Source organism: Hevea brasiliensis, chromosome 9 (genome assembly GCF_030052815.1).
Source record: "Hevea brasiliensis isolate MT/VB/25A 57/8 chromosome 9, ASM3005281v1, whole genome shotgun sequence".
Taxonomy (NCBI): Eukaryota; Viridiplantae; Streptophyta; class Magnoliopsida; order Malpighiales; family Euphorbiaceae; genus Hevea; species Hevea brasiliensis.
In genome coordinates, this window is record NC_079501.1 from 881,590 (window position 1) to 906,847 (window position 25,258).

Below are 25,258 nucleotides of genomic sequence, written 5' to 3' on the forward strand. Positions count from 1 at the left end.
ATATCCTCCTGTAGCCTGGAAAAATATTGAACAGGAGTGAGCGTTCGACTCAGAGAGTAAAATATCAATTTTAACCATAATCTCTATAACTATCTAAAGCTAATGCACCCTGTAGAGTGAAATGCAACATCAGCAATAATTTCACGTCATAGCATCAAAAAGGTAATTTGGAGCACTCACATACCCAGTAATATCAATCATAATATATGGGAGCTGATCCCCTATACAACTCTCTTAAATCCAACCTGTGCCAGCGAAGAACTCAGCTCGGACTTCCACTTAATAACCAAATCGGGGTCCCAGCGAAGAACTCAAGACATGTCTACCCCTAAGGACCGGGTCCCAGCGAAGATCTCAAGCCGTGTCTACCCGTCCTATCCATAGTCCACACCACATCACACGCACGCCAGCGCACGCACACTGCTCCAAATTACCACAACAACATCCATGGCACTTTAACAGTTGTGAATGCAATATAAAACGTGCCTAGAGTTTAACTACATAGATATATACATATAAGTGATGCATGGGCATGCTTGAACATATAATAATATTGAAATTACAATTAAAATTAATATTTTACTCACGGACTTGACAGCAATTACTGTGGCGGCTGGGCGGAGGAAGAAGGCTGTCCCGGCTCACTTGACAATTTTATTACAATCATTTAATAAATTTGACTAAGTACAAACTTAAGAAAAGACCAAATACGTCCTAAGTCGTGCTGAAAATTCGGCAGAGTCTCCCCTATACCTAGGACCTACCCAACCTGCAAAAAGGCTCAAAAAGCACTTTTATATTCACCAACCATACACCCACAACTCAATCATATCACACAGCCCCTCCTGGACCCATCCAAACAGTCATCCATCACAATATGTAAAATTTCAATTTAGTCCTTATAATTGACTCTTTTTGCAAAAACTACCCAAATGAACTCTAAAAATTCTAAAACTTTGTCCCGTGGTCCTTAGCAATATTACTAGGCTAATGTAAAAAGAATCATAATTTTTTGAGCTACCATGAATATTTTACGGATTTTTAATCTCATTTAAGCACTAGAAAATTACGAAAAAGTAAGGTTCGGGTTTACCTATGCCGATTCCGACTTTGGAGACGCGCTCGGGACATCTGACAATGGTGGGGTAGCCAAAATCTCAATCCAATTCGGAGACTTTTTCGGTAGTCGGTCTGTCTGGCCGAAAATTCACAGACCTAGACAATTGTCGAATTTCCATGAATTCAAGATACCTACACGAAGCCCACAACACGGGGGTTAGTACATAAATTTTACGAAATTTTCTAAGCTCATTAAAAGCTTGAAAAAACACTGCGAAGTTCCATGGGACCCACCGAAGAACGGTGTCGGAAAATTTCAAAATTTATATTGCCGTGAAGCTCTCGACGAGTGGAGCGCTCTGGTACTCTCGGTTTTCTAGTGGGGTTCACAGTTTGTGAGAAATCTAGCCCAAAAGTAAAAATAGGCTAAAACTTCCCGAGCAAAAATTAGACAAACCGCTCAATGGATTTCAGTGTTCTTGGTGTCTATGGAAAGCTCTCGACGAGTAGATGGATTTAGATACAAGACCCGGTCAGATTAGTGGCTGGATCGACCGGATTTCGGCCGGGAAGTCGAAAGGTCGCACGCACAGGTCGCTTCGCTTCATGCGACACTTGCCAGCGCTACAGGCGGGGGCCAGCGAGCTGGGGCGCTGGGGGTTGCGCCAGCGGGCTGGGATGGCGGGGGAGGTGGCTGGCCGGCGGGTTTGGCGGGAGGAGAGAGAAAACGAGAGAGAGAGAGAGAGAGAGAGAGAGAGAGAGAGAGGAAGGTCGGGACGCGCGTGGGGAGAAGAAAAAGGAAGAAGAAAGGCCGGTCTGATTCGACCGGTCCGATCCGGTCCAGTTCGATTCAGAATACAAAATTTTGAATTTTTACTCTATCTTGGGATTGAAAACGAGGTCCAAAAATTTCGAAAAAATTTCAGAAAACTCAGAAAAATTCGTAGACTCCAAATATATTTTTAGTTTTTCTATGTGGTCTTTAAATTAATTTTTAAAAATCATCAAAGTTTTATATTTTCGGGAAATCGAACCCGATTTTGAAAATCCAAAAAATTTCAAATAATTTCTTAAAATTTAAATAAAATTAAAACATCCATATTTGTCCAAAAATAATAAATTTAAAAATTAGGGGTGTTACAACCATAAAGAAATAAATTAAAGAAGAATAAAAATGATTAAAATAAAATATGGTATTCCGGTACACTATGTAGTATATCTTGCTTGGCTACACTGTAGACAGCTAAGGGGTGTCGCATTTAGTGGTATCAGAGCACGATTTAGGCGTTTCTGGGTCTAGATAGAGTCCATATCATGCATTGCATTTATAAGAGTCGAGGTGATACTAATGCAGATCTGTTTGTCTTTGTTATTTTGATTAGGATATGTACCCCACGTTATAGAGAGTAGTAAATGAGGAAGTAGAGAGTCATGCTCCACCTGCAGCTGAGATTGGGGGCCAAGGAGAACCTGCTACACCAGCACCAGCAGTGCCTGCACAACCTCTGCCGGTTATGTTTTAGCAAATGGCTGAATTCTTCAGACAGATGGCTGGGGTTATGCCACCGCCGCCACCACCACCTCCACAGCAGAAATCCCATCTGAAAAAACTGAGAAAATTTGGAGTTGTGGACTTCATTGGTAAGAAAGAATATGACTCAGTGGCAGCTGAGAATTGGCTAGATCGCACCATAAGGGTATTGAAGTAACTGCATTGTACCCCAGAGTAGAACTTGGAGGGTGCTGTGTTCCTACTTCAAGATGATGCCTATCAGTGGTGGGACACCATATCTAGTGAGGTCCGGCCAGAGTTGATAACTTGGGATTTCTTCCTCGCTGAATTTAAGAAGAAGTATGTGGGAAGTGTGTACCTGGAAGACAAGAGAAGAGAGTTTATTAGTCTGAGGCAGAGGCAGTTATCAGTAGCGGAGTATGAGAAGGAGTTTGTCAAACTAAGCCTCTACAAAAGAGAGATAGTCCCCACAAAAGCAGAGAGGTGCAGAAGGTTTGAAGAGGGGCTAAATGACAACATTAAAATAATGATCACTGCCTTGGAGATTACGAACTTCACAAAATTAGTTGAAGCCGCACTGAAAGTGGAAAGGGTCAGACTAAGTGAACAGAATAGGAAAGATAGGCAGCGTAAGAGGGAATTTAGACCAGGGAGAGGGAATTTGGACTAGGGTAGTCAAGTATATCGACTGATAGTAAGAAGTTTAAGGGTTCTGGTTCACAAGATCCGACACAGGGCCAGAGAGGCTAGAGAGGCCAGATTGAAATATCTATAGCTAGCTCCCCAGGCACAATAACAAGGGGATCAGCTCCAGTGCCTGAATGTATGCACTGTGGTAGGAGACACAGAGTTGAGTGTCGACTGTTAACTGGAGAGTATTTTAAGTGTGGGGCTACGGATCATTTCATAAGAGATTGCCCTCAGAGGAGTGGTTCAATAGCTCCAGTACAAGTTGATAGACCTGCCCCTACAGTTCAAAGGGGTAAAAGATTGGGTAGAGCAAAGACAGTTGACATTTCACAGAGAATTGTTTCGGAGACAGTCGAAAGGCCCGGAGTCAGGGTGGCACCACAAGTATATGCTATGGAAGCTCAGGAGGAGCCAAACCCAGACATTGATGAGGCAATACAAGGAAGTGAAGAAGCAAGAAGGTAGCAACTCCACGATTACTTAAGTTAGGTAAATTTCGAGGACGAAATTTAAATTAGAGGGGAAGAGCTGTAACACCCTCACTATAGCAATTTCGTACATTCTATTGTTTCGGTGACCGGTGTCGGTCCGGACAGCTAGAACGTTTGGAAAAATATTTAAACTAAAGTGATGAACCATAATTAACTCAAATACTAATAAGAAAAATTTAGAAAAAATTTTAGAAATAAAATACAACCAAGTTAAATGAGCCGGTGCTCTAGCAATGGGTAACCCAATGGGAAGTTGCAGTCCTCTCAACTAGGAGCCCTAGACCTGGGAGAAAATTCATAAAATAATTTTTGGGACTCTAGAGAAGAGTCATTGAGGGTTCTATGGCATTAGAATGCCAAGAAAATGCTTAGAAAAAATTTTCAATCAGTACAGACGATTTTGGCTAAATAAGCCAAATGAAGAGCATTTTGGTCATTTTGTTTTTAGATGTGATTTTTGGCCGACTTGTCCAGTTAAGTAAATAATTATTATGATTTAAAATATGAATAAATATTGCTAAAAATTTAATTGAAAATGAGTAGAAGAGAAAAGGAAAGAAAATGAAAGAAATAGGAAATTATGACATCATATGATATCATTAAAAGTGCTCCCACCAATCACCACTTCCCAAGCCTTTATAAAACACTTAAAAAGGGATAAAATAACAAAAGAACAATCAGATTTCTTTTTTTTCTTCTTTAGCCGGAAACCCTCTCCCAACCCAAACCTCCATGGAAGCTTCATGTAAGCTTGAAACCACTCACCAAATCACCTTGAAACCACTCACTAAATCACCTTGAAACCACAACCTTGCTTCATTAAAAATTAATTTTGCAACCTGAACATCCTCTAGCCAGTAAAAAGAAGAAAGAAGAAGGAAGTTTTGGAGACTTGGAATAGTTAGCAAAAGAGGTTAGTGTCTAATCTCCTACCCCTTTGATTTAAATCATGTTTATTGGCATAAAATAAGTAGAAAATGTAAGAAAAACAAAAGAAAACTTAAGTGTGTCCATCCCTATAATTTAGGTAGCTTAGGAGTGGTTTGGGTTAGATGAAATTACTTGAAACAAAGTAGTTATGAGCTGCCCTTAGCATGAAATGAGTGATTGATCATGTAAGAGTAAGTGAAATGCAAGTGTAAAGCATGAATGAACCTTGAAAATTTGGATACTTGAACAACATTAGGGTTTGCTCATGTAATGGTATGTTAACATTGTAATGGTCAATTAGTGACCATTTGAATGTGTGTGAGGTGGAATTGAAGTGAGTAGGGATGTTGGAGTTGAACTTAGGCATGCTGCCCTTAGTGACCTGTAGGACTGGTTGTGAGTCCAGCAGGTTTGGATAGCTATAAATGGAGTTGTATAAGTTCAATTGGTGCAAGGATAATTAGATATGAAACTAGACACATAATGACATAATTTTGGTGAAGAAACCTTGCCCAGAAAACCAAACCAAGTTGACCTAAAAATTGCCCTAATCTGGGTGACATGCATTCTGCCTGGGCAAAATAACCAAATAAACAGTGTTCATTCATTTGGTCGTAACTCAGTGTAAAAAGGTCCAATTGACCTGAAATTTTACCAGTAGAAAGCTGAGACATAGACCTACAACTTTCATGAAGAAATCAAACCTAAATTTTGATCATAACATGTTCAAAAACTGACCTGCAATCAGTATATAAAACACTATAGATTTGGTTCTGTCCATAAAATCTTGAAAATTTACAATCCGGCCAGTTATGGTATTTAGGCCATAACTTGAGCTACAAAACTCCAGATGGAGTGATTCATAAAAAGAAATATAACTAGACACAATAAAGAATAACTATCATGAAGACAATTTTGCCAAATTCCTACTGTACAAATGACCAATGGAACGGTAAACTTAATGCTTGAAATTTGAAAATTGTGAACAACTAACACTAAGCTTTGAAATGAAATTGGCAATCAATGCCAACAATTTTAGAATGCAAAATGTGGTATGTTGGTGATATTTGAACCAATATACCTATTATCTATGAAAAAATCAACATTTTAATTGAGTAATGAAATGAATAGTAACCCTACATGTAAAGTACAAATATTCAAGAAATGACTTTGTAATATGCCCTAGTAGGCCTAATATGATTGATTTGGATAGGTTGGCATGCCAATAGGGTTCTGATAGCAGTACTGCATATAATGTATGTTTTCATGCCATTTTGTGATGTGATAGCCTATGGCTATACTGATTATGATGTTAACTTGGTTTTATGCCTTATTGCTTTTATGGCTTATTAGCCATTCTGTTTGCACACCGGGAGACACATTGTGACCGATGGTGTTATGGCCCGAGATATCTAGTACCCAATGCTAGTTTACCCATTTATCCAGTCCAGTCAATTTGTATAGGTTACTTGGGCATGGAAAATTATAATTGTAATTGAACTGATTATTAAAGAAAATAAAGAAATTAAATATCAAGATAATTATCAATAATGATTACAATAAAATAAAGAAGCTCAAAATCATCAAGAAAACAATTAACAAAATGCATGAAGAAGTTAATATCATAAAATATAATTAGCCTTCAACTAAACAATAAGTTAGTAATTATTCATTTTTTATGAACACAATAACTAGAAAATTATTATTTTTATTCGCATATTATATTTTCTTGTATTATTGGCACCACTAAGTTTTATGCTTAGCCCGTCGCTTTTGTAACGCATAGATACTGAAGATTTGGACAGAGAGCCCAGTAGACCACAGACTGGGTAAGGCCGTTCACAGTTCTGTATAGTGTCCGTATCACCTCGCAGGCTACAGTGCATTGGTATGACACTAGGTCTCATTTTGTATTTTGTGATTTTTGTAAGTTTTGTAATTAAACTCTTATTTTATCACGTATATTTGAAACAAATGTAATATAATTTTGTGTTAATGTAAGTATTTGTAACTTGTGATTATAAATAACATATGAGAATTTATTTATGATTTGAGCATGATGATGATGTGAAATGAATGAATGACAAATGGAGGAATTATTAAGAAATTGTTGTAAATTGATGTGAGAATTGGAGTTGTGATTTGAACAATTATTGAAAGTGTTTTTCACAGGTCCTGAAAAATTGTTTTCTCCATTTTTAGCAGGTACTCTACCGGATTTTATATAAAATTTTTGAAACCTTAAATGAATTTATAATTTCAATAAATGACTTAAATAAGTCAAATTTTACAAATTGCATTTTATCACCATAAAGAAATAAATTAAGAAAGAATAAAAATGATTGAAATAAAATATAGTGTTCCGATACACTGTGTGACATATCTTGCTCGGTTACATTGTGGATGGATAAGGGGTGTCACAGTCCTTGACAATCTAAATACATAAAATGAAAGTCATCCAAACCAATAAAATAAAAGTCCTTATATAGTCCACATTAAACAAACTCCATAAAATACATCAAACATAAAAGCAAATAAGCAAGTGTTCAACATAAAAAGTCATACAATTACAAATTAAAATATTACAATAGTTCCATCACTTTGTCTCCAACTAGCAAGCTTGAATGCTTCAAATACCAATTGATGGATATGCAAACATGAAAAGGATTAGAATTGGTAAAAAAAAAAATTTAAAAATAAAGAAAATAAATAATAATAACTCTAAACAATTATAGCAATATTTACCTATAATATCAACTATCCAGTTTCACAGTGTTATCATTGGTGCTACTTATTTCACAAACTGAAAATGCTGAAAAATAAATAAAAAATAATTTGGCAAATAAATTAGAAACAAATAAAAGCAAATTAATCGAAACACATACCCTCTTCAAGCCTTTCAAGGTCAGCAATTTTCTCTTCAATGGATTTGCAGTAATGGGACTTCTGCAACTAATCTTGTGCACATATTAATGCTTCAACAATTTTAGGAGTTAAAGAACTTCTAAAAAGATCAAGTACTCTACCTCCAGTACTAAAGGCTAATTCCGAAGCAACTATAGATATAGGCATTGCCAATATATCTTTTACCATGATTGAAAAGATGGGAAACCTACCAGAATTAAGTTGCCACCACTTTAATATATCAAATTCTTCTTTTTCATCCACCACTTTAATGCCCTCATTCAAATAGCAATCTAAGTCAGACTTGCTATTAGCTTCTCCAGTCTCTATTTTATGTATCAAGAATTGATCCCCAAATTCAACAGTGATTTCTTTTTTGCTCTTTCACTTTCATTGTTTTCACTTGTATTCCCAGCTACATTGCTACCACATCCATGTTCAACTTGATATGTTTTCTTGTATTCATCAAACAACTCATATACAGTCAATTTAATTTTCTTTGCCAATTCCATACCCTTTTCTTTCTCATACACAGTTGAAAGAGCAAATTCCATAAATTCTAACTTATATCGAGGATCAACTACCACTGTAATATAAATTATTTTATTCATCTTATCAGGATCCCTCCAATATATATCAAATTTCACCTTCATCCTATCACCCATACATGCCAATTCTATGTCATTACTCCCTTGCCACTCTTGCAATAAACAATCAACTGAACTAATCTCATTAAAAAATATATTAGAAGTGACATATCGAGATCCTGATATTCTCAAGGTAAGATCATAAAAGTGGCCCAAAAAATCTACAAGTCTCCTAACATTTTCCTAATCCAAACTATCTGGCAAACCATCACTTGATTAAAGATCAAATTTAAAGCATGGATCTATAGTAGAATATCTATCAAATGCATTTTCAAACTTTTGTGTAGCATTTAACATCAAATAAGTAGAATTCCACCTAGTGCACACGTCTAAGCATAAAGAACTTTTACTTTCAATCCCCTCCATCTCACAACATGATTTAAACTTTTACAATCTAGCAGGAGATTGCCTAATATATCTCACTGCTTCCCTAACCCTTTTCACTGAAATATTAGTTTCATTCAATCCATCAACAATAACCAAGTTAAATATGTGTGCAATGCATCTCATGTGAAGATACTTGCAATTTAAAATGCTAAACCCCCAACCAACTATTTTCTTTTTCAAATAGGCAATAGCAACATCATTTGAACTTACATTATCAACAGTTACTGTAAACACTCTCTTAATTCCCCAATTTAGCAAACAACTCTCAACTGCCATGCCAATATCATCACCCTTGTGACTAGTAACTGGACAAAAATTAAGAATTTTTTTATGCAATGTCCAATTATCATAAACATAATGTAACACCCCAAAATTTTAAATTTTATTATTTTATAAGTATTATTGATATTTTAATTTTATTTAAATTTTAAGAAATTATTTGAGATTTTTCGGATTTTAAAAATCGGGTTCGATTTTCCGAAAATATAAACTTTGATGATTTTTAAAAATTTATTTAAAGACCACGTGGCAAAACTAAAAATATATTTAGAGTCTACAAATTTTTCTGAGTTTTCTAGAATTTTTTCGAAATTTTTGGACCTCGTTTTCGGTCTCGAGGCAGAGTAAAAATTCAAAATTTTGTATTCTGAATCAAACCGGCCGAATCGAACTGGACTGGAAGGGACCGGTCGAATCGGATTTGCCTTCTTCTTCCTTTTTCTTCCTCTCCCGCGCGCGTTTCTCCTCCTCCCTTTCTCTCTCTTTTTCTCTCTCCTCCCTCCTCCCCTTGCCGCGCCGCCACCTCCCCTGCCACCCCAGCTCGCCGGCGCGCCGCCTCACCCCTCCCCCACGGCCGGCCGCCGCCTGGAACGCCGGAAAACGGCTCCTGAAGCGACGCGCACGCGCGCGCGACCGTTCGTCTTCCCGGCCAAAATCCGGCCGATCCGGCCACCAATCGGACCGGGTCTTGTGTCTAAACTCATCTACTCGTCGAGAGCTTTCCATAGACACCAAGAACACTGAAATCCATTGAGCGATTTGTCCAATTTTTGCCCGGAAAATTTTAGCCCATTTTGACTTTTAGGCTAGATTTCTCACAAATCGTAAACCCCACGAGAAAACCGAGAGTACCAGAGCGCTCCACTCGTCGAGAGCTTGGTGGGGATATAAATTTCAAAATTTTCCGACACCATTTTTCAGTGGGTCCCACAGAACTTCGCAGTGTTTTTCCGAGCATTAAATGAGCTTAGAAAATTCCATAAAATTTATGTACTAACCCCCGTGTTGTGGGCTTCATGTAGGTATCCTCAATTCGTGGAAATTCAACAGTTGTCCGGGTCCGTGAATTTCCGGCCAGACAGACCCGCTACCGGAAAAGTCTCCGAACTGGATCGAAGTTTTGGCTACCCCCACATTGTCAGACATCCCGAGCGCGTTCCAGAAGTCAGAATCAGCAAAGGTAAACCCGAACCTTGCTTTTTCGTAATTTTCTAGTGCTTAAATAGGATTAAAAATCCATAAAATATTCTTGGTAGCTCAGAAAATTATGATTCTTTTTGCAATGGCCTAGTAATATTGCTAAGAACCGCGGGGCAAAGTTTTAGAATTTTTAGAGCTTGTTAGGGTAGTTTTTGCAAAAATGATCAATTATAAGGACTAAATTGAAATTTTACATATTTGTGATGGATGACTGATTTGATGGGCCCAGGAGGGGCTGTGTGATGTGATTGAGTTGTGGATATATGGGTTGTGAATATAGAAGTGTGTTTTGAGCCCTTTTGCAGGTTGGGTAGGTCCTAGGTATAGGGGAGACTCTGCCGGATTTTCGGCAAGACTTAGGACGTATTTGGTCTTTTCATTATTTGTATTGAGTCAATTATGCTAAATAATTATAATGTAATTGTCAGGTGAGCCGGAACAGCCTTCTTCCTCTGCCCAGCCGCTACAGTGACCGTTGTCAAGTCTGTGAGTAAAATATTAATTTTAATTGTAATTTCGATATTATTATATGTTCAAGTATGCCCATGCATCACTTATATGTATATATCTATGTAGTTAAACTTTAGGCACGATTTATGTTGCATTCATAACTGTTAAAGTGCCATGGAAGTTGTTGTGGTAATTTGGAGCAGTGTGTGTGCGTTAGCGTGCATGTGATGTGGTGTGGACTATGGATAGGACGGGTAGACACGGCTTGAGATCTTCGCTGGGACACGGTCCTTCGGGGTAGACACGGCTTGAGTTCTTCGCTGGGACCCCGATTTGGTTATTAAGTGGAAGTCCGAGCTGAGTTCTTCGCTGGCACAGGTTGGATTTATGAGAGCTGTATAGGGGATCAGCTCCCATATATATTATGATTGATATTACTGGGTGTGTGAGTGCTCCAAATTACCTTTTTGCTGCTATGATGTGAAAATATTGTTGATGCTGCATTTCACTCTGCAGGGTGCATTAGTTTTAGATAGTTATAGAGATTATGGTTAAAATTGATATTTTACTCTCTGAGTCGAACGCTCACTCCTGTTCAATATTTTTTTTCAGACAACAGGAGGATTTTATTGTGGTTAACCTGCTTTTCTCCTTCGTAGGTTGTTTATCAATATTTGTGTAATTTTATTTACTCCTAGAATTTCCGCATGTGTTAGAAATATTCATGTGAATTGGGTCTGTAATATAAATTGCTATTTTGGACCTGTAAACTTAATATTCTATGCATGTTGATGGACTGAATGAGGGAGCAGAGCTCCCATTTATTTTATGTTGTTATGAGTATGTGGAGGGTGAGCTGAGCTACCCAATTGATATATATTGTGTTTACAGGTCGGGTGAGTCAAAAAACTCTCCGTTGAAATGTCCAATTTATGGCCGGACTCTGTCCGGTTGAATTCTTGAAATTGGGCCCAAATGGGCCTTAGAGTTGGGTTAATGAATAGTTAGGCTTACTACGGGCCTCGGGGGCTTTAGGCTGGCCCAGGTCCTAGTGCCGGTCCGGCCCATAGGTTGGGTCGTGACACATAATGTACAGTGATACACATATAATTGATTCTTTGCAATGAAGTCCATGTATCTGTAGTAATGCAAACCCTTTAATTAGAATTTTGAAAGTAATTCTTCAATTTTTTTCTCTCTTCTATGTACAAGTCATAACAATCCCTTGAAACTGTCCAACGGGATGGATTTCGAAACCTAGGTTGTGTAACTTCCATAAATTTCTTAAACCCTTCCCCTTCCACAAACATAAATGGGAGCTCATCAACAATTATCATTTTAGCTAGGTTCCGCCTTGACCTCTCTTGATTAAAATTTCAAGTATTTAGTGTACCACAATGACTTCCCCCTCCCTCTTGTATACTAGAAGATGGTTGTAAAGACAATTGTGATTGCCTAGTAGTCATACCATGTGGGTTCTTTATGCATTCAAACATGTGATTTCTAAGTGCAGTAGTTCCATTTTTTTTTGTGTTACAGAAAAATTCTTTATAGCAGTAATTACACTTGTCTTTTTGTATGCCACTACCATCAACAAACTTTGAAAAGTGGTCCCAAATAGCTGATCTTGGCTTCATGCCCTTCCTCTTCATTTTAGAAGTGGCTTGGTTGACTTCGGTTTGACTTGAAGCAACTGGAGGTGGATGAGAGGGTTCCACAAGAAGATCATTTGTTATTTTTTGTTGTGCCATCTTTGAAATTTAAAAATTAACCTACATATGAAATAAAAATATATAATTACATATAATATACAATTACATGTCATTTAATATGTTTTATGAAGGAATGAAACTTAAACATAATACATCTACTTATATATAAATATATAATTAATTAATTATTAATAAAATGACCTAGGATGCTAGATTGCTTGTTCTATTGGTGAAAACAATATAACTTTCAATTACTTATTTGCATTTGGTTAGATTAATGAGCTGAAATTCAATTAATTATTTGTCTTTGATTAGATTAATGAGCTGATATATATATATATATATATATATGCTAGATTGCTTGTTCTATTGGTGAAAACAATATAACTTTCAATTACTTTCAATTACTTATTTGCATTTGGTTAGATTAATGAGCTGATATATATATATATATATATATATATATATATATATATATATATATATATATATATATATATATATATATCAGCTCATTAATCTAATCAAAGACAAATAATTAATTGAATTTCAACTCATTAATCTAATCAAAGGCAAATAAATAATTGAAATTTATACTGTTTTCACCAATAGAACAAGCAATCTAGCATCCTAGGTCATTTTATTAATAATTAATTGAATTTCAGCTCATTAATCTTACTAAAGGCAAATAAGTAATTAAAAGTTATACTGTTTTCATCAATAGAACAAGCAATCTAGCATCCTAGGTCATTTTATTAATAATTAATTGAATATATATATATATATATCAGCTCATTAATCTAATCAAAGGTAAATAATTAATTGAAAGTTATACTGTTTTCACCAATAGAACAAGCAATCTTGTATCCTGTATCATTTTATCTACTAAAAATCAGCTCATTAATCTAATCAAAGACAAATATATATATATATATATATATATATATATATATATATATATATATATATATATATATATATATATATATATTTCAGCTCATTAATATATCCAGGCTATGCATAGTGCTACATGAGCTACACTTACTGTAAAATTGAATTCTGGTTTTACATATCCAAACACCCTTTCATATGTATATCCAGGTAGTGATGGTCAAATAGGCATAAAATGTAAGGGAATTAAAAGGAAACAAGAGCACCTAAAGAAGATTCCTATATGCAACTGAATGCAGATCAGCTATGAAGAACATCCTGCAATTTTTGCACACTTTGGATCAAGATAGCAACCAAAATTTTACAAAATCTATGGACATTGGCTTTATGAGAAATTGAAAATATGTTATAATGAAATATGTTATATTCTGGAGCACAAGTTTGCTGAGAACAAAGAAGTATAGTCCAGAGGTCTATGAGACAGGATTTCTGCAAATGGAAAGAGGACTACAATGTGCCCAATTATAAGATATTTTCCACAAAGTGCAGTAGTCCCAATTATCAGAAAATTGAAGCTTTATTGGTTGCATGGAATTTAAAACTAAACAAATTTTAAAACTTTCATTAAATGAATAAATAAGCAAACAAATTTTAAAACTTTCATCAAATGAATTTAACATTTATCAATTTAATATCACAACCTCTTTTTTAATAAATATGCTAATGTTGCTATCTCCCATCATACCTTTTTTCTTCCTCAACTTTTCAAGGTTGAAAGTTATTCCTAGTGTTGCTTCTTACTGATATGCACAGTCCTATACTCCTATTATCCTACTATTCTATAATCTAAATATTGTGAGACTAAATATATTAATATATATAATGATATTAACAGTCAATATGATGTAAAACAATATTAATTATATATTGACCAGATTAGATTAACACAAAATAATGTTGATTCTGTTACTGATATGCATAGTCCTAGAAGCTATCAGCATGCTCAAACCACCAATGTATCTCTACTTGTTGTGTTTACACTCCAGGAGACCGTCATTTGAAATGGATATAGACTAGTAATTCCCCAATTGAAATCATAATCAAATACTAGTAACACTACACCCATTTTGCGTCATGTTAATTATTGAAATTATTAACGCAGTAGATATAAATTTATAGTATCATGTAATAAACTACTCAACAGTATTTGAGAATTGGGCTACAAAAACAAACAAAATTGAGCAATTTAACAACATATATGATGATTCCCTTTAATAATCATAGAGAATTTTTTGTATAAATCAAGCATTTAATTGAACATGCAGTAGATATAAATTTATAGTATCGTGTATCAAACATTCAAACTACTCAATTGTATTTGAGATTGAAAGTAAGAAAAGAACTAAGGAGAGTTGAACCTACCGTGGACTAGAGAATGACAGCGAGAGACAAAGCACTCCAAGACAGCGACGACAGCCTCAGGTTGCAAGAAGAATGAGTCGAGAGAGAAGAGAGGAGAGGAATGAGTGAGGAGTGTGAAGACTGACGAGACGATTGAGTGAGAATCGAATGACTGAATAAGTAAGTGCTGCTATGGAGAATCAGAATCGCGCGGCGATCAAGTTTAGAGGAAGGGACTGAAGTTAACAATAGATATTTACTTAACCCTAAATCCCAAGGCCAAAACGCTGTGTTTTAATAAATTTCGATTCGGTTCTGTTCAATCGAACTTTTTGATCAGTAAAATCGAACCGAACCAAAATAACCGAAATTTTAAAAAAATAAAACCGAACCGAATTGAACCACTCTCAAAACAGAACCGAAATAAGGCGATTCGGTTCATTTAATTCGATTTGAACTGAATAGTGCTCAGCCCTACCCATTAGGTTTTTATAAATTGGTCGCCCCCTCATAATCATGTTAAGATCAATGTTGATGGAGCAAGTCTTGCAGTTAGTCTTGCAAACGATTCCCAAACATTACAGATCCTCTTGTTTTAGACGCATTAGCATATAGGGGGCTCTAATTCTAATCAAAACGAGAGGTTTCAAGCAAATTATAGTGAAAGAATGCTCCTTAATGTGATTACCGCAGCTCAAAGTGGCTCCTCAAGTGTAATCAGTATTAAAGGCATCGTACAGGATATCTCCATTCTCCAATCAGAATAGAATCAGAAACAAAGCAGCTTATGTGTTAGCTAGGAAAAATCTACTTGATGATTCATTTTGTTATAATTCTTTGGTGCAATATAACTTTGTTATCTCTTTCACCGTTTCTTGACTTTTAATGAAAGTCTACCTTTAGACAAAAAACAAAAAAAAATGCAAAAAGGAAATCGGATATGTCGACCTTTTTCCATCACAGTTTCGATATCAAGATCTGATAAAATTGATAAATTCAAACGGGTCATATCAAAATCAGTAACAATTAAATCCTGCCATGAATTTGAGAGGGCTCCTCCAATTTTGAGGAGCCCATATCGCTAAAAAAATATTTGCCATCCATGATCCTTCCTGAACTACCTGAAGAAACAATTAAGCTTGAAATAAACTCACTTCCATTACTAAATTGAGCACTATCTAGGTTTCTAGTCTTTGATTTTAAACTCCTAAGTGGTAATCTTTAAGGGTTGCAACCAGCTACTTGCCTAGGTTTCTCCCATTCACCAATTACATAATTTGTTTGGGACAATATAACCATTGATTCACCCTGAAAATACTGAGAATTCCAAACTTGAACAAGCTATTCTCATCTTGTTTAAGTGAAACCTCAGTTTCATTCTCATAATTGGTCGCTTCAGTTTTACACTGTTCATCGATAACAGAGCCACTATTAGTAACACTAACCGTAGACTCCCCCACCCTATAAAACTGAGAATTTCATGACTGGTACACATTTTTCTCATTGGCGCCACAAGCACTTTCATACCCATCCTCAAAAATAAAGAAAACATGAAAAATCCTAAACACGATGATCGTGAATCGTCAAAGTTATTGGAGTGATTTTCAAAGTCCACTTCAACATTTCTGCGGCTAAACAGCAACGCTAATGATGAAAAGCTGAACAAGTTCCCAGAATTTGGTGAGCATGGAGTGATTGATAAAGTTAGAAACTTGCGAAGGGAACATAGGAATAGCAATAAGAAAGACGAGAAAGATGAGAGACTTACAGAGGATGTGAGAGTAGGATTTGTGTCTAGCGATGGAAGATGGGCTCGCTTGAAAGTCCTTAGTTGAGAAATGGGGCTTGGTGTAAGATGGACTTTTTTTTTTTTTTTTTTTGTTTTCAAGCGTCGTAATTAACTAATTTTGACCGTTGGTTTAAAAGACAGAATTGTCCTTGCCTTTTGTCCCTTGGCATAACAGTATAGGGCGCGACTATTATCATAGAAATACGGCACCGTTAGTCTGTGTACAGAGATAGAGAGAGGGAAGAGCACAGCTCCGATGGCAGGAACGGAGGAATTTGTGGAGGCAGATAATGCAGAGGTCATAATCGCCAGAATCGAACACAAATCTCGCAAGATCGAAAGCTTACTTAAACAGTATCATCAGCTCCTTCTTTTTCTTCTTCCCCTCTCTCTTTGTCTCTTTCTCTAGATCCCTAACGCATTTTCTATCACAGGTTCAAACCTGTGGAAGCTCTCAAAACCGCCCTTGAAGTTTCGCCTCCCAAGACCCGAGACGAGCGATGCAAGGTATTTCATGTCCTTAAATATTCTTTCTTTGTTTTTCCAAATGGATCTCCTTTTTGTCGCTTCTTAAGCTTCGGTCGTGCATTAATTCAATTGTTTGTCCTTAAGCGAAAATGATGGAAATTTGATTTGGAGTTCTTGCAGTCTGCGAATTGGATAGTGGTGCATAGAGCGATCATGGCTATAAAGGATGTGGATGGGATGTTCTCTTTGTTGGACCCTGAGTACTACGATATTCTTATGAAGTAAGTACTCCTCTTGCAACAGCAGATCATTTCTATAAGACCTTTTTATTATGGTGTTCTTGGCACTTTTAGCCGTCATGAGAAAAGAAAAAAAAAGGTAGAAAGAAACAGATTTAGCCCATCAGTCATGATCCTGCTTTTAGAACTTATTTTATAAAATACTCATTGCCATATCTCAGCTGAGCAGATGTGTTCAGTTGCTCTATCTGATCATGGATGTTTATGTACATTTGTAACTGTTTTTTGCACTTTGCCTACCAAACCATGCTTTTGTTTATGTTGATATCTGCTCTATCCTTCAGGACATGTGGTTATATATTGAAAGATTAAATGCTATTATTGTGGACTTCAAAAGTAAAAATCAAGCCAAGGCTTTTTGAATTTGACATTTTTATTCTGTTGAAATGTACCTGGTTGAGCATTTGCTTTCCATTGATCAGCATTTGGGCAGTTAAAATTTTGAAATTTTCCATTGCTGGCTATTTGTTTTTATAGTGTAATAGTTCACTAAAGGCCTGCTGCAACTTCTGAACAAAACACACCCTTTCTAGCTATTAAAAACTTTCTGGTTATCTCTATTATTTTGCACCTTTGAATTTAACTTTCACTGTGATGAACGGAAAACGAGGACTGGGACGGAAATGAGATGACAGGCTCGGAGATGTTTTCGGGCTGTTTCTGAAAATACTGGAAATTGAACATGCGTTTACGGCCACGAACACGTGTTTCTTTAAAATAATAATAATAATAATAATAGTAATTAAGTTAAAAACGCAAACTGCATGACTCACGCCGCGTCACAGCACATTGAAGAAGAAGAAGAAAAAGAAGGAGGAGGAGGAGGAGGAGGAGGAGGAGATGATCAAAGGACTTACGTGGCAGTGCGGTGCAATGGTGATAGACGGCGGCAACGGTAGTGGTGGCATAGGTGAGGGATCTCTTCTCTGCCTCTCGTGGTCTCGCCTTTAACTTTCTACATTCCATCAGCACTGACTTGCCTACCTCATGGTCTCGCCTATTATGATGCTTTGGTTATTTCTTTGATTGTTTGATTGTTTTATATTGGAATGGATTTTGATTGTTTTGAGTTTTTGAATCTGGTTTGGTTTGGACATTTGATTTATGATTTATATGGGGAAGAAATTATGAGGATATTTGCATGTTATTTTATTCATTATTTTCCTTTTTTTTTTTAATTTCTCTCTAAAATGAATTTACAAAAAAAATTTACATGAATTATTCCAATTTTGTCATATTCTCTAAATGTATATGCCATTTAAAAAGGAAGGTAAAAAAATTCTTTTCAAAATTTAGACTTTATTTATTGTTGAATATATATATATATTTGAAAACGCGGTTTTAATGCCCGTTTTTGCATTTCCCGATTTCCGTTTCGTTTCCATGTTACATACCGAGGGAGTGACTAAGGAAATTTTAATGTCAGTCCAGTAATTTGTATGCATTATGATTGTTTCCCTCTACGAGTAATGCCTTACGAGTTCAATTAATTATTTTTGCCTATCCTGATATACAGGTACTTGTATAGGGGTTTGTATGCCGCAGATCGACACACATGCGACCAGTGCCTCCGAATACATGAAAAGCTGACAGAGAAAGCTGGCTTGGGTTGCACACTGCGCGCCCTCGCAGACACTGTGAATATTTTTTGACTTAACCGCTACATCTAAAGATTTTGTTTCTAACAAATCTTTTGCCTTCGAAAAAACAAGGTTTGCCATTTGCTCTTATTAAATAATTGAAAATTTGGTATTGACAACTAATTGTTTGTAATTTCTCATTTATTTATTTGTTGAAGTTCAAATTTCTCCAAGAGATAATGTAACTTGTAGAAAAGCTTTGTGAATTTTTTTGAGGTCTAGCTGGAATGATATCCCAAGCTTTAGACATATTGTTAAGTGATTTAGAAGTAACAAATTAAAATTTAATGATTTCAATATAGGAAACAAAACTTATCCTTTCATCTTCAATTACATCGATTCAAAAGTTGTTGGGAAATTGATAATTGGATGGGCCCGTATGGGTAACGGGTTCAACAGTTTGTGTTATTGCCTGCTTATTGTCTGTCAGATCTGATGCTGCTCTTCTCTGGAGTCTGGACTATGAGAGAGAAGTCATTAAACACAGAAGTATAGGATCCTCTTCGAGGGATGAGGATATGCTATAAGGGGGGTATTATATCCCGTAAAAATCATCAAAAGGGTTTGTCATTGCAGGCAGGCCGCCCTAGTACTTATCTGGTCTGCTATCCGACCCTGGAATTAGACAGCACGGCAGCTATTTATGCTATTAATGCACTCTCTTCTACACTTGGGCATGAGCAGCTGCATGGCCTGGCTAGCTTGTATAGTTATAGGTACTTCTTTTCATGAGTCTTACTGATCAGTTTTAGATGGCATATGTGACTTAGCCCCATCTGACTAGCTAGCTCATAAAGTTCCAGTTGGGATATCCAAAACTGATTTTATCAGAATATTAAATTTTCAGCATCTTTTTAATAAAATTAAAGAATGTGGTTTTTTTTTTTTTTTTTTGCATTTTAAAACATAATAATGGTAATTATGGACGATTCTTTTTTTGCATTTTAAAACATAATAATAGTAATTAGAGACGAAATACAGTATTTATATGATGCAGGCTTGTTTAATAAGACTAGAAATGTCCCCCCAAGGCTCATGGCTCCTTACAGTTGCATCAACGGGTGGTTTGGAGCCTTTAAATTTTTGTACTTAGAAATTTTTTAAATCGTATTTAATATATAAATGTTTTTATAATATATAAATTTTCTAAGTAAATATAAATCTAATTATTAAATATAAATTATAATTAAATCCTTTTTATGTTAATTTAATCATTTTTTATTCATCCATTATTCTTAATTTAAAATAAAAATACCTCTAATTCATTTTTTTCTTAAAATATGTTTTACTGTTTTTTTTAATTATTGAATAATAGACTTAATTTAATAATTTCATATATTTTCAAATTTAATAATTTAAAATAAAAATTATTTATACAAATATTATTGTGTAGCTCTACCGTTATAAATATCGTTTTTGCCTTTGAAACTTTTTTTTTTTTAATCCTTTCGTATCCTAACTAAAAGATTCATAGAATCGCCGTAACGGTTGGAATCTTGTAACCACAATAGTCAACAATTTACATACAAAAAAGAGACCACATCTTCCGTTCCTTGATTAGAATAATTGCTGCCATATTCCAACAGGCTAAATTGTAAATTCCACTTTGTCCCATCAAATCCCAACAATTAGTAATATTAGCCAAGAGATATTCAGATTCGTTTGCCCTATCCTATCATTCAAAGTTATCCTAGTTTTCTTTTCTATTTATAAACAATAAGCAAGCTCATTTTATACGAGAGAAATTATTAGATGTAATTAGAGCATATATATTATCATTTCTCATTGTAATGTGAAATTCACTCTTTATAATATAAGAGAATTTATTATTTTAATAAGAGAAAAAATATTATTTTTTAGTATTATCTAATAATTATCCCAACCAAGACTCTTTAAACAAAAAATCGCATCCTAACCACCTCCCTTTTGATTTTTATCTTCATATAGTTGGAGACTTTTGAGTACCGTATCCTAAAATCTATTCCCTTTGCCATAATTATGACCTCGAAGCAGGCGTATCAAAAGGTCGATGGTGGATAGGCAATGCTGCCCAAGGCTTAATGGGCACGGGTCGTTGGGGCTGGGGATTCCCCGTGTGGCTGCATGTGGCAGTTGGAGCAGCTGTGGTAGCTGAAGATGAGGATGATGATGAGACTGCAACACGCTCACATGAAGGGCACATGGTGAGGGTGGTGGGCATGTAGAACTGGGGGGATAGTTTCAATGCTCTAAGCTCCTGAACGTCCTTCTGCAACCTCCTGTTCTCTTGTGTTAGATTTTCACAGCACCTCTTTAGGTACTCGCAGTCAACTTCAGTTTGTTTCAGCTTAGTCCTGCACCAATTTTACTGCAAATTTCTAAGAGGATTTATACACAAAGGGAAACAATAATAATTATGTCATCCCATTGACTTCTACATAATCAGTGACATAAATCCTTGTGGGTTGTGTTAATTAAGTTCTCGGCCATTAATTAAATTGCATTGCAGTTCGAAAACAAATCATCAAACTTCAGTTTTTCAGATGTTCATATCAAAAATTGTAAAAAGTCATGTTCAGGTAGAGCAAAAATGGCTGTATTGTACTTTTAAAAGTTCTTTTTCCTCACTGTACTAGACATGATGTGAGATGCACCTGAAGCTGAAGGCATTTAAATTAGGGAGGAAAGGAAGTAAGGAGAGAGAAGATGAGAGCAAAGAACATGAATGTATATAGAAAATAAGAAAAAGAAAGTGCAGAGAAAATAACTTTAATTTGTTTGAGAAATGTAAAAAGTCCATTTTACCCTTCTAATGAATATCCAAATTCCAAAGCACCTTTTTTTTTAATATGAATTTTATAAAATTATAAATATTTCCCCATATACAAGGGTACAATTGTCCTTGCATAGTAAATCAAGAGAGATTATTATGCATATATTATAATTTTCCCTTATCAATCCAATATCAAAAAGACAAAAATAACCCTATCAAAGAGAGAAATAATCTCACCTCGCCCTCCTGTTCTGAAACCACACTTCCACCTGTCTAGGCCTGAGATTCAACTGCTTCCCCAAGTCCAGTTTTTGCTTCTGTAACCAGAAAGCACTGCATGTCATTAAATCCATGATTCAAACAACACGAAAATAGCCTCGCCTGATCATAGATTAACCACTCACAGGATTCAGAGTATTGTGCTCCTTGAAGGTATCTTCAAGCAGTAAGGACTGCTCCTTTGAAAGCCTCAGCTTTTTCCTAGAAGCGTCTCCGCCGGCAAGGCCATCCTCGTCATCGCTGACACGGCCCCCGCGAGAGCACGATGCTCTCTCCGCTTCAGTTTCCTCTCCAATCTGCTCCCTCTCGCTTTTCTTTCCACTTATGCTTGAAATCGTGCTGTTCGGAGAGGAAACGCCGGTTTCGTAATCGCAGTCGGCCACTGATGGTATCCGATTCATGTCAATCCCTCGTTGAAACGACCTCGCATCAGAGTTCCTATCTGCCATGCGTTTCATCATGAATTAGGAAGTGGAAATCTTGTAATTAACTGAAGCCACATAGGTTAGAATTGAAAACTAGGATATTTCACTGAATTTTCTTTCTTGTAACAATCACTCAGAAATGATTTCAAAGTAGAAATACAAAAAGGAAAAACAAAAAGTACCAGATGATTGAAAGAGGTCATTCAAGGAGGTCTTGTGATTATTTTGCATAAACACTGAAGGAAATGGCATGAGATTTAGCTTCAACGAGGGCTGATTCTGTGGAGCTGCGGCTCCCAAGCTGAGACCCAAACCTAAACCCAACCCATCATCTTTCTCCCCCATCTCTTCCTCTGAGACAAAAACAAAAAGAAACAAAAGAAAAATCTCTCTTTGAAAGAAAAAAAAAAAAAAGCAATGAAGAAGCAATAATCTTCCTTTTCTCCGGGTTATTAGTGCGATACTTTGAGAACTTTTGTAACGTAAGAGGATTCTTAAAAAGCAAAGTGGGAAAGAGTGGTAGAAAATGGATGAGTTCTTGCAGCCAGAGGTGTCACCGCCTTTCGCTTTTAGCAGGACAGTGAAAGGATGCGACTAGTCCATATAAAAAGATACAGAGAGAGAAAGTAGAGTGTAGCAGGTGGGTATAGATTCAATCATGACTTGTGTCAGTGCCCTCTATTGGTTCAAATCATGATATATTTATACGCTAGACTTCACCCTATAGTTAAGTTATTGACATTTCACCTTTTTCCATGGTTAAATTATTTGACCTTGCTGATATTAACTTCTAATTGAGTTTGCTTTATTAATAGCGGAATGATAAATGCCTCTAGGAAGATATTTTAACCAGAGTAAAAGTCTTCTGTGTAGGTCTCTTATTAGCTTCGCTTAAAAAGCGGCTTTCTCTGGAGTTGACCGTTGACTGGAGGTAACAAAAGTAGCTGCTGCCACGCGCTACGTGTGAGCAGGCGCATAAAATCATCAGATAATGATATGCTTAAGCATCTCTCCTGCGGAGGGACCCCTTCGATATCAGAAAATTTAGAGTAAATCCATTATTTTATAAGGGAATATAACCTATGTAAGGCTTTTAATGAACATAATGTAAAAAAATATATAAGCCAATTACAAATTAATATATATATATATATAGTCATCATTTTTTTAACAAAATTTAACAGCTTAATTAATTGCTATAATTTTTTGTACCCACTCTTATATATTATTTAATTAAATAAGGTAAAAATAATTTAAATTTTTTATAAAAAAATAATTTTTTATAAAAACTATTTTTTAAATTTATCACTAATTAAATAAATATATAAATATAATTATATTTTTGATAAAAAAAATAAAATAATTATAAAATTATAAGATTCACTTATTAAAACTCACGCATATTTACATGTTCCGTTATCCATTTTACTCTATAATTTCTCTTTTTGTACAGCGTGACAGTATGAAATAACGCATCATCATTTATTAACGAGAGCGTATGAAGACACGTGGAGGCTTTGGCACAGAGGTTGATAGGTTATCTATAGGTTTGCGATTGGGGGAAATTAAATTTTGCATGGGCGAGCATGCAAGCATTTTTACGTTTTCCCGTAATTGAATGAGTTACTACCAGTGGCATTTGTTTTTTCAGTAGAAATAGAATTATTTTAAGCCTTTCTTTCATATAAAAAAAAAAAACAAAATTCAATAAACTTTAATCTTAAAGAAAATATTATGTATAAATTAATGATTTTTAATTTAATAATATATATATAGTTATAAGATAAAATTTGAATTCCAAATCATATAGTCAGCGAGTAACAGCCAACGAACCAACCCTGTAATTATTTGGCGATTCAGGAAAGGGAGGACATGAATTACTTGTGTCGTATTTGCAAAGGCAATTGATTAGGTGCATGGTTGTGACAACAAGGTCTTCGTATCCTACTAGATTCTTCTTTAAATCACAGTTCCTTTCAAATCCCCAATCTTCACAACCTTCCCTTTGATGCGGAGAGAGGAGTAAACTAAAACATTTTATAAAATGAATAAAATGTTATTTAACCATTATTCTTACAATAAATTTTATAAAATAATTTTATAAAATATTAAATTTAAAAAGAGTATTGATTAAATTATAATTTAATTCATTTTAATTCAGATTTATACAAATGATTGGATTACTTATATATTAAAATAATTAATCAAATCAATTAATCATTTATATTTACTTTTTTATATTTATATTTTTTCAATGTGAGATTTTTATTCTAACATAAAATGATAAATTTATTTTTAATTTTAATATAAAATTAACATTTCATAAATAGTTGCTCATTCATAAAAATATTTTTATTCTATATATACTACTTATAAAAGCTAAAATAAAAATATTTTAATATTTTGCATAAAATTTAAAAATATAGTTCAGATATACGTAAATGTAGTTAAGTAAATATTGAAAGCTTAATTCTCAGTTCAATAATTTATTTATATTAATAAGTATAAAACTTAATTAATTTTTTTAATGATCTATAAGTTGAATTAATGACCAATCAATTCAATCCCTTCTTCTTCTTCTTCTTATTATTATTATTATTATTATCATTAAATAAAACTCTTTAATAATGATTTAAATTATTTATAATTTATTTTTTGACCTAAAAATATAAAAATTAATAAATAATTTTTTTAACAAGTAAAATATTATTTTTACAATAGTTAATTTATTTAAAAAATAATTATGTATAATATTTAAAATATAATATATATTTATTACGTTTAAAATAAAATAAATGTAATTTTATTAAAATATTATTTTTGAATTATTCTAAATATTAGAAATAATATTTTAAAATACATATATATACACGTGATAAAATAAATTTGAAATTATAATAATTAAAATAATTTTATTATATTTTCTATGATTAATAATAAAATTTTAAAGATAAATATTATATTAATTAAATAATATTAAATTTTTTATTTGTATGTAAATGTTATACTTCAAACATAATTTATTATATTAATCAGTTCAATAAATTAGTCA

The 25,258-nt window shown here is 34.6% G+C and overlaps 2 protein-coding genes across 4 annotated transcripts; one reads left to right on the top strand and one right to left on the bottom strand.

Annotated features, from left to right (window-relative positions):
* The first annotated feature begins 16,497 nt into the window (after positions 1 to 16,497).
* LOC110666970 (actin-related protein 2/3 complex subunit 5A) lies at positions 16,498 to 19,480 on the top strand. Of its 3 annotated transcripts, XM_058152291.1 has the most exons (5): positions 16,498 to 16,697; positions 16,778 to 16,850; positions 16,992 to 17,092; positions 17,896 to 18,020; positions 18,627 to 18,873. In XM_058152291.1, exons 1-5 carry the CDS (start codon positions 16,600 to 16,602, stop codon positions 18,698 to 18,700), a joined length of 471 nt encoding a protein of 156 aa, XP_058008274.1. In that variant the 5' UTR covers positions 16,498 to 16,599; the 3' UTR covers positions 18,701 to 18,873. The 3 variants fall into 3 exon arrangements, with proteins under 3 accessions (XP_058008274.1, XP_058008275.1, XP_021683347.2); XM_058152292.1 differs by lacking the exons at positions 17,896 to 18,020; positions 18,627 to 18,873 and adding an exon at positions 19,181 to 19,480 and having other exon boundaries at positions 16,501 to 16,697; XM_021827655.2 differs by lacking the exon at positions 17,896 to 18,020 and having other exon boundaries at positions 16,502 to 16,697.
* Positions 19,481 to 20,546: 1,066 nt separating this feature from the next.
* Positions 20,547 to 22,853, bottom strand: LOC110666921 (homeobox-leucine zipper protein HAT3-like). The gene is made up of 4 exons (XM_021827590.2): positions 22,389 to 22,853; positions 21,907 to 22,223; positions 21,740 to 21,819; positions 20,547 to 21,083 (listed from the first exon to the last, which is right to left on the bottom strand). The coding sequence occupies exons 1-4, from the start codon at positions 22,549 to 22,551 to the stop codon at positions 20,747 to 20,749; spliced, it is 897 nt and encodes a 298-aa protein (XP_021683282.2). The 5' UTR covers positions 22,552 to 22,853; the 3' UTR covers positions 20,547 to 20,746.
* Positions 22,854 to 25,258: the final 2,405 nt, after the last annotated feature.

Bases quoted from the DNA above. Each gene is read 5' to 3' on its own strand.
- LOC110666970 (XM_058152291.1), top strand. From the start codon at position 16,600: ATGGCAGGAACGGAGGAATTTGTGGAGGCAGATAATGCAGAGGTCATA. The intron at 16,698-16,777 runs GTATCATCAGCT...TTTCTATCACAG, and splicing joins ATCGAAAGCTTACTTAAACA to GTTCAAACCTGTGGAAGCTC. The intron at 17,093-17,895 runs GTAAGTACTCCT...GCCGCGTCACAG, and splicing joins TACTACGATATTCTTATGAA to CACATTGAAGAAGAAGAAGA.
- LOC110666921 (XM_021827590.2), bottom strand. From the start codon at position 22,551: ATGGGGGAGAAAGATGATGGGTTGGGTTTAGGTTTGGGTCTCAGCTTG. The intron at 21,820-21,906 runs GTGAGTGGTTAA...TTCTGGTTACAG, and splicing joins AGCACAATACTCTGAATCCT to AAGCAAAAACTGGACTTGGG. The intron at 21,084-21,739 runs GTGAGATTATTT...AAATTGGTGCAG, and splicing joins TTTCAGAACAGGAGGGCGAG to GACTAAGCTGAAACAAACTG.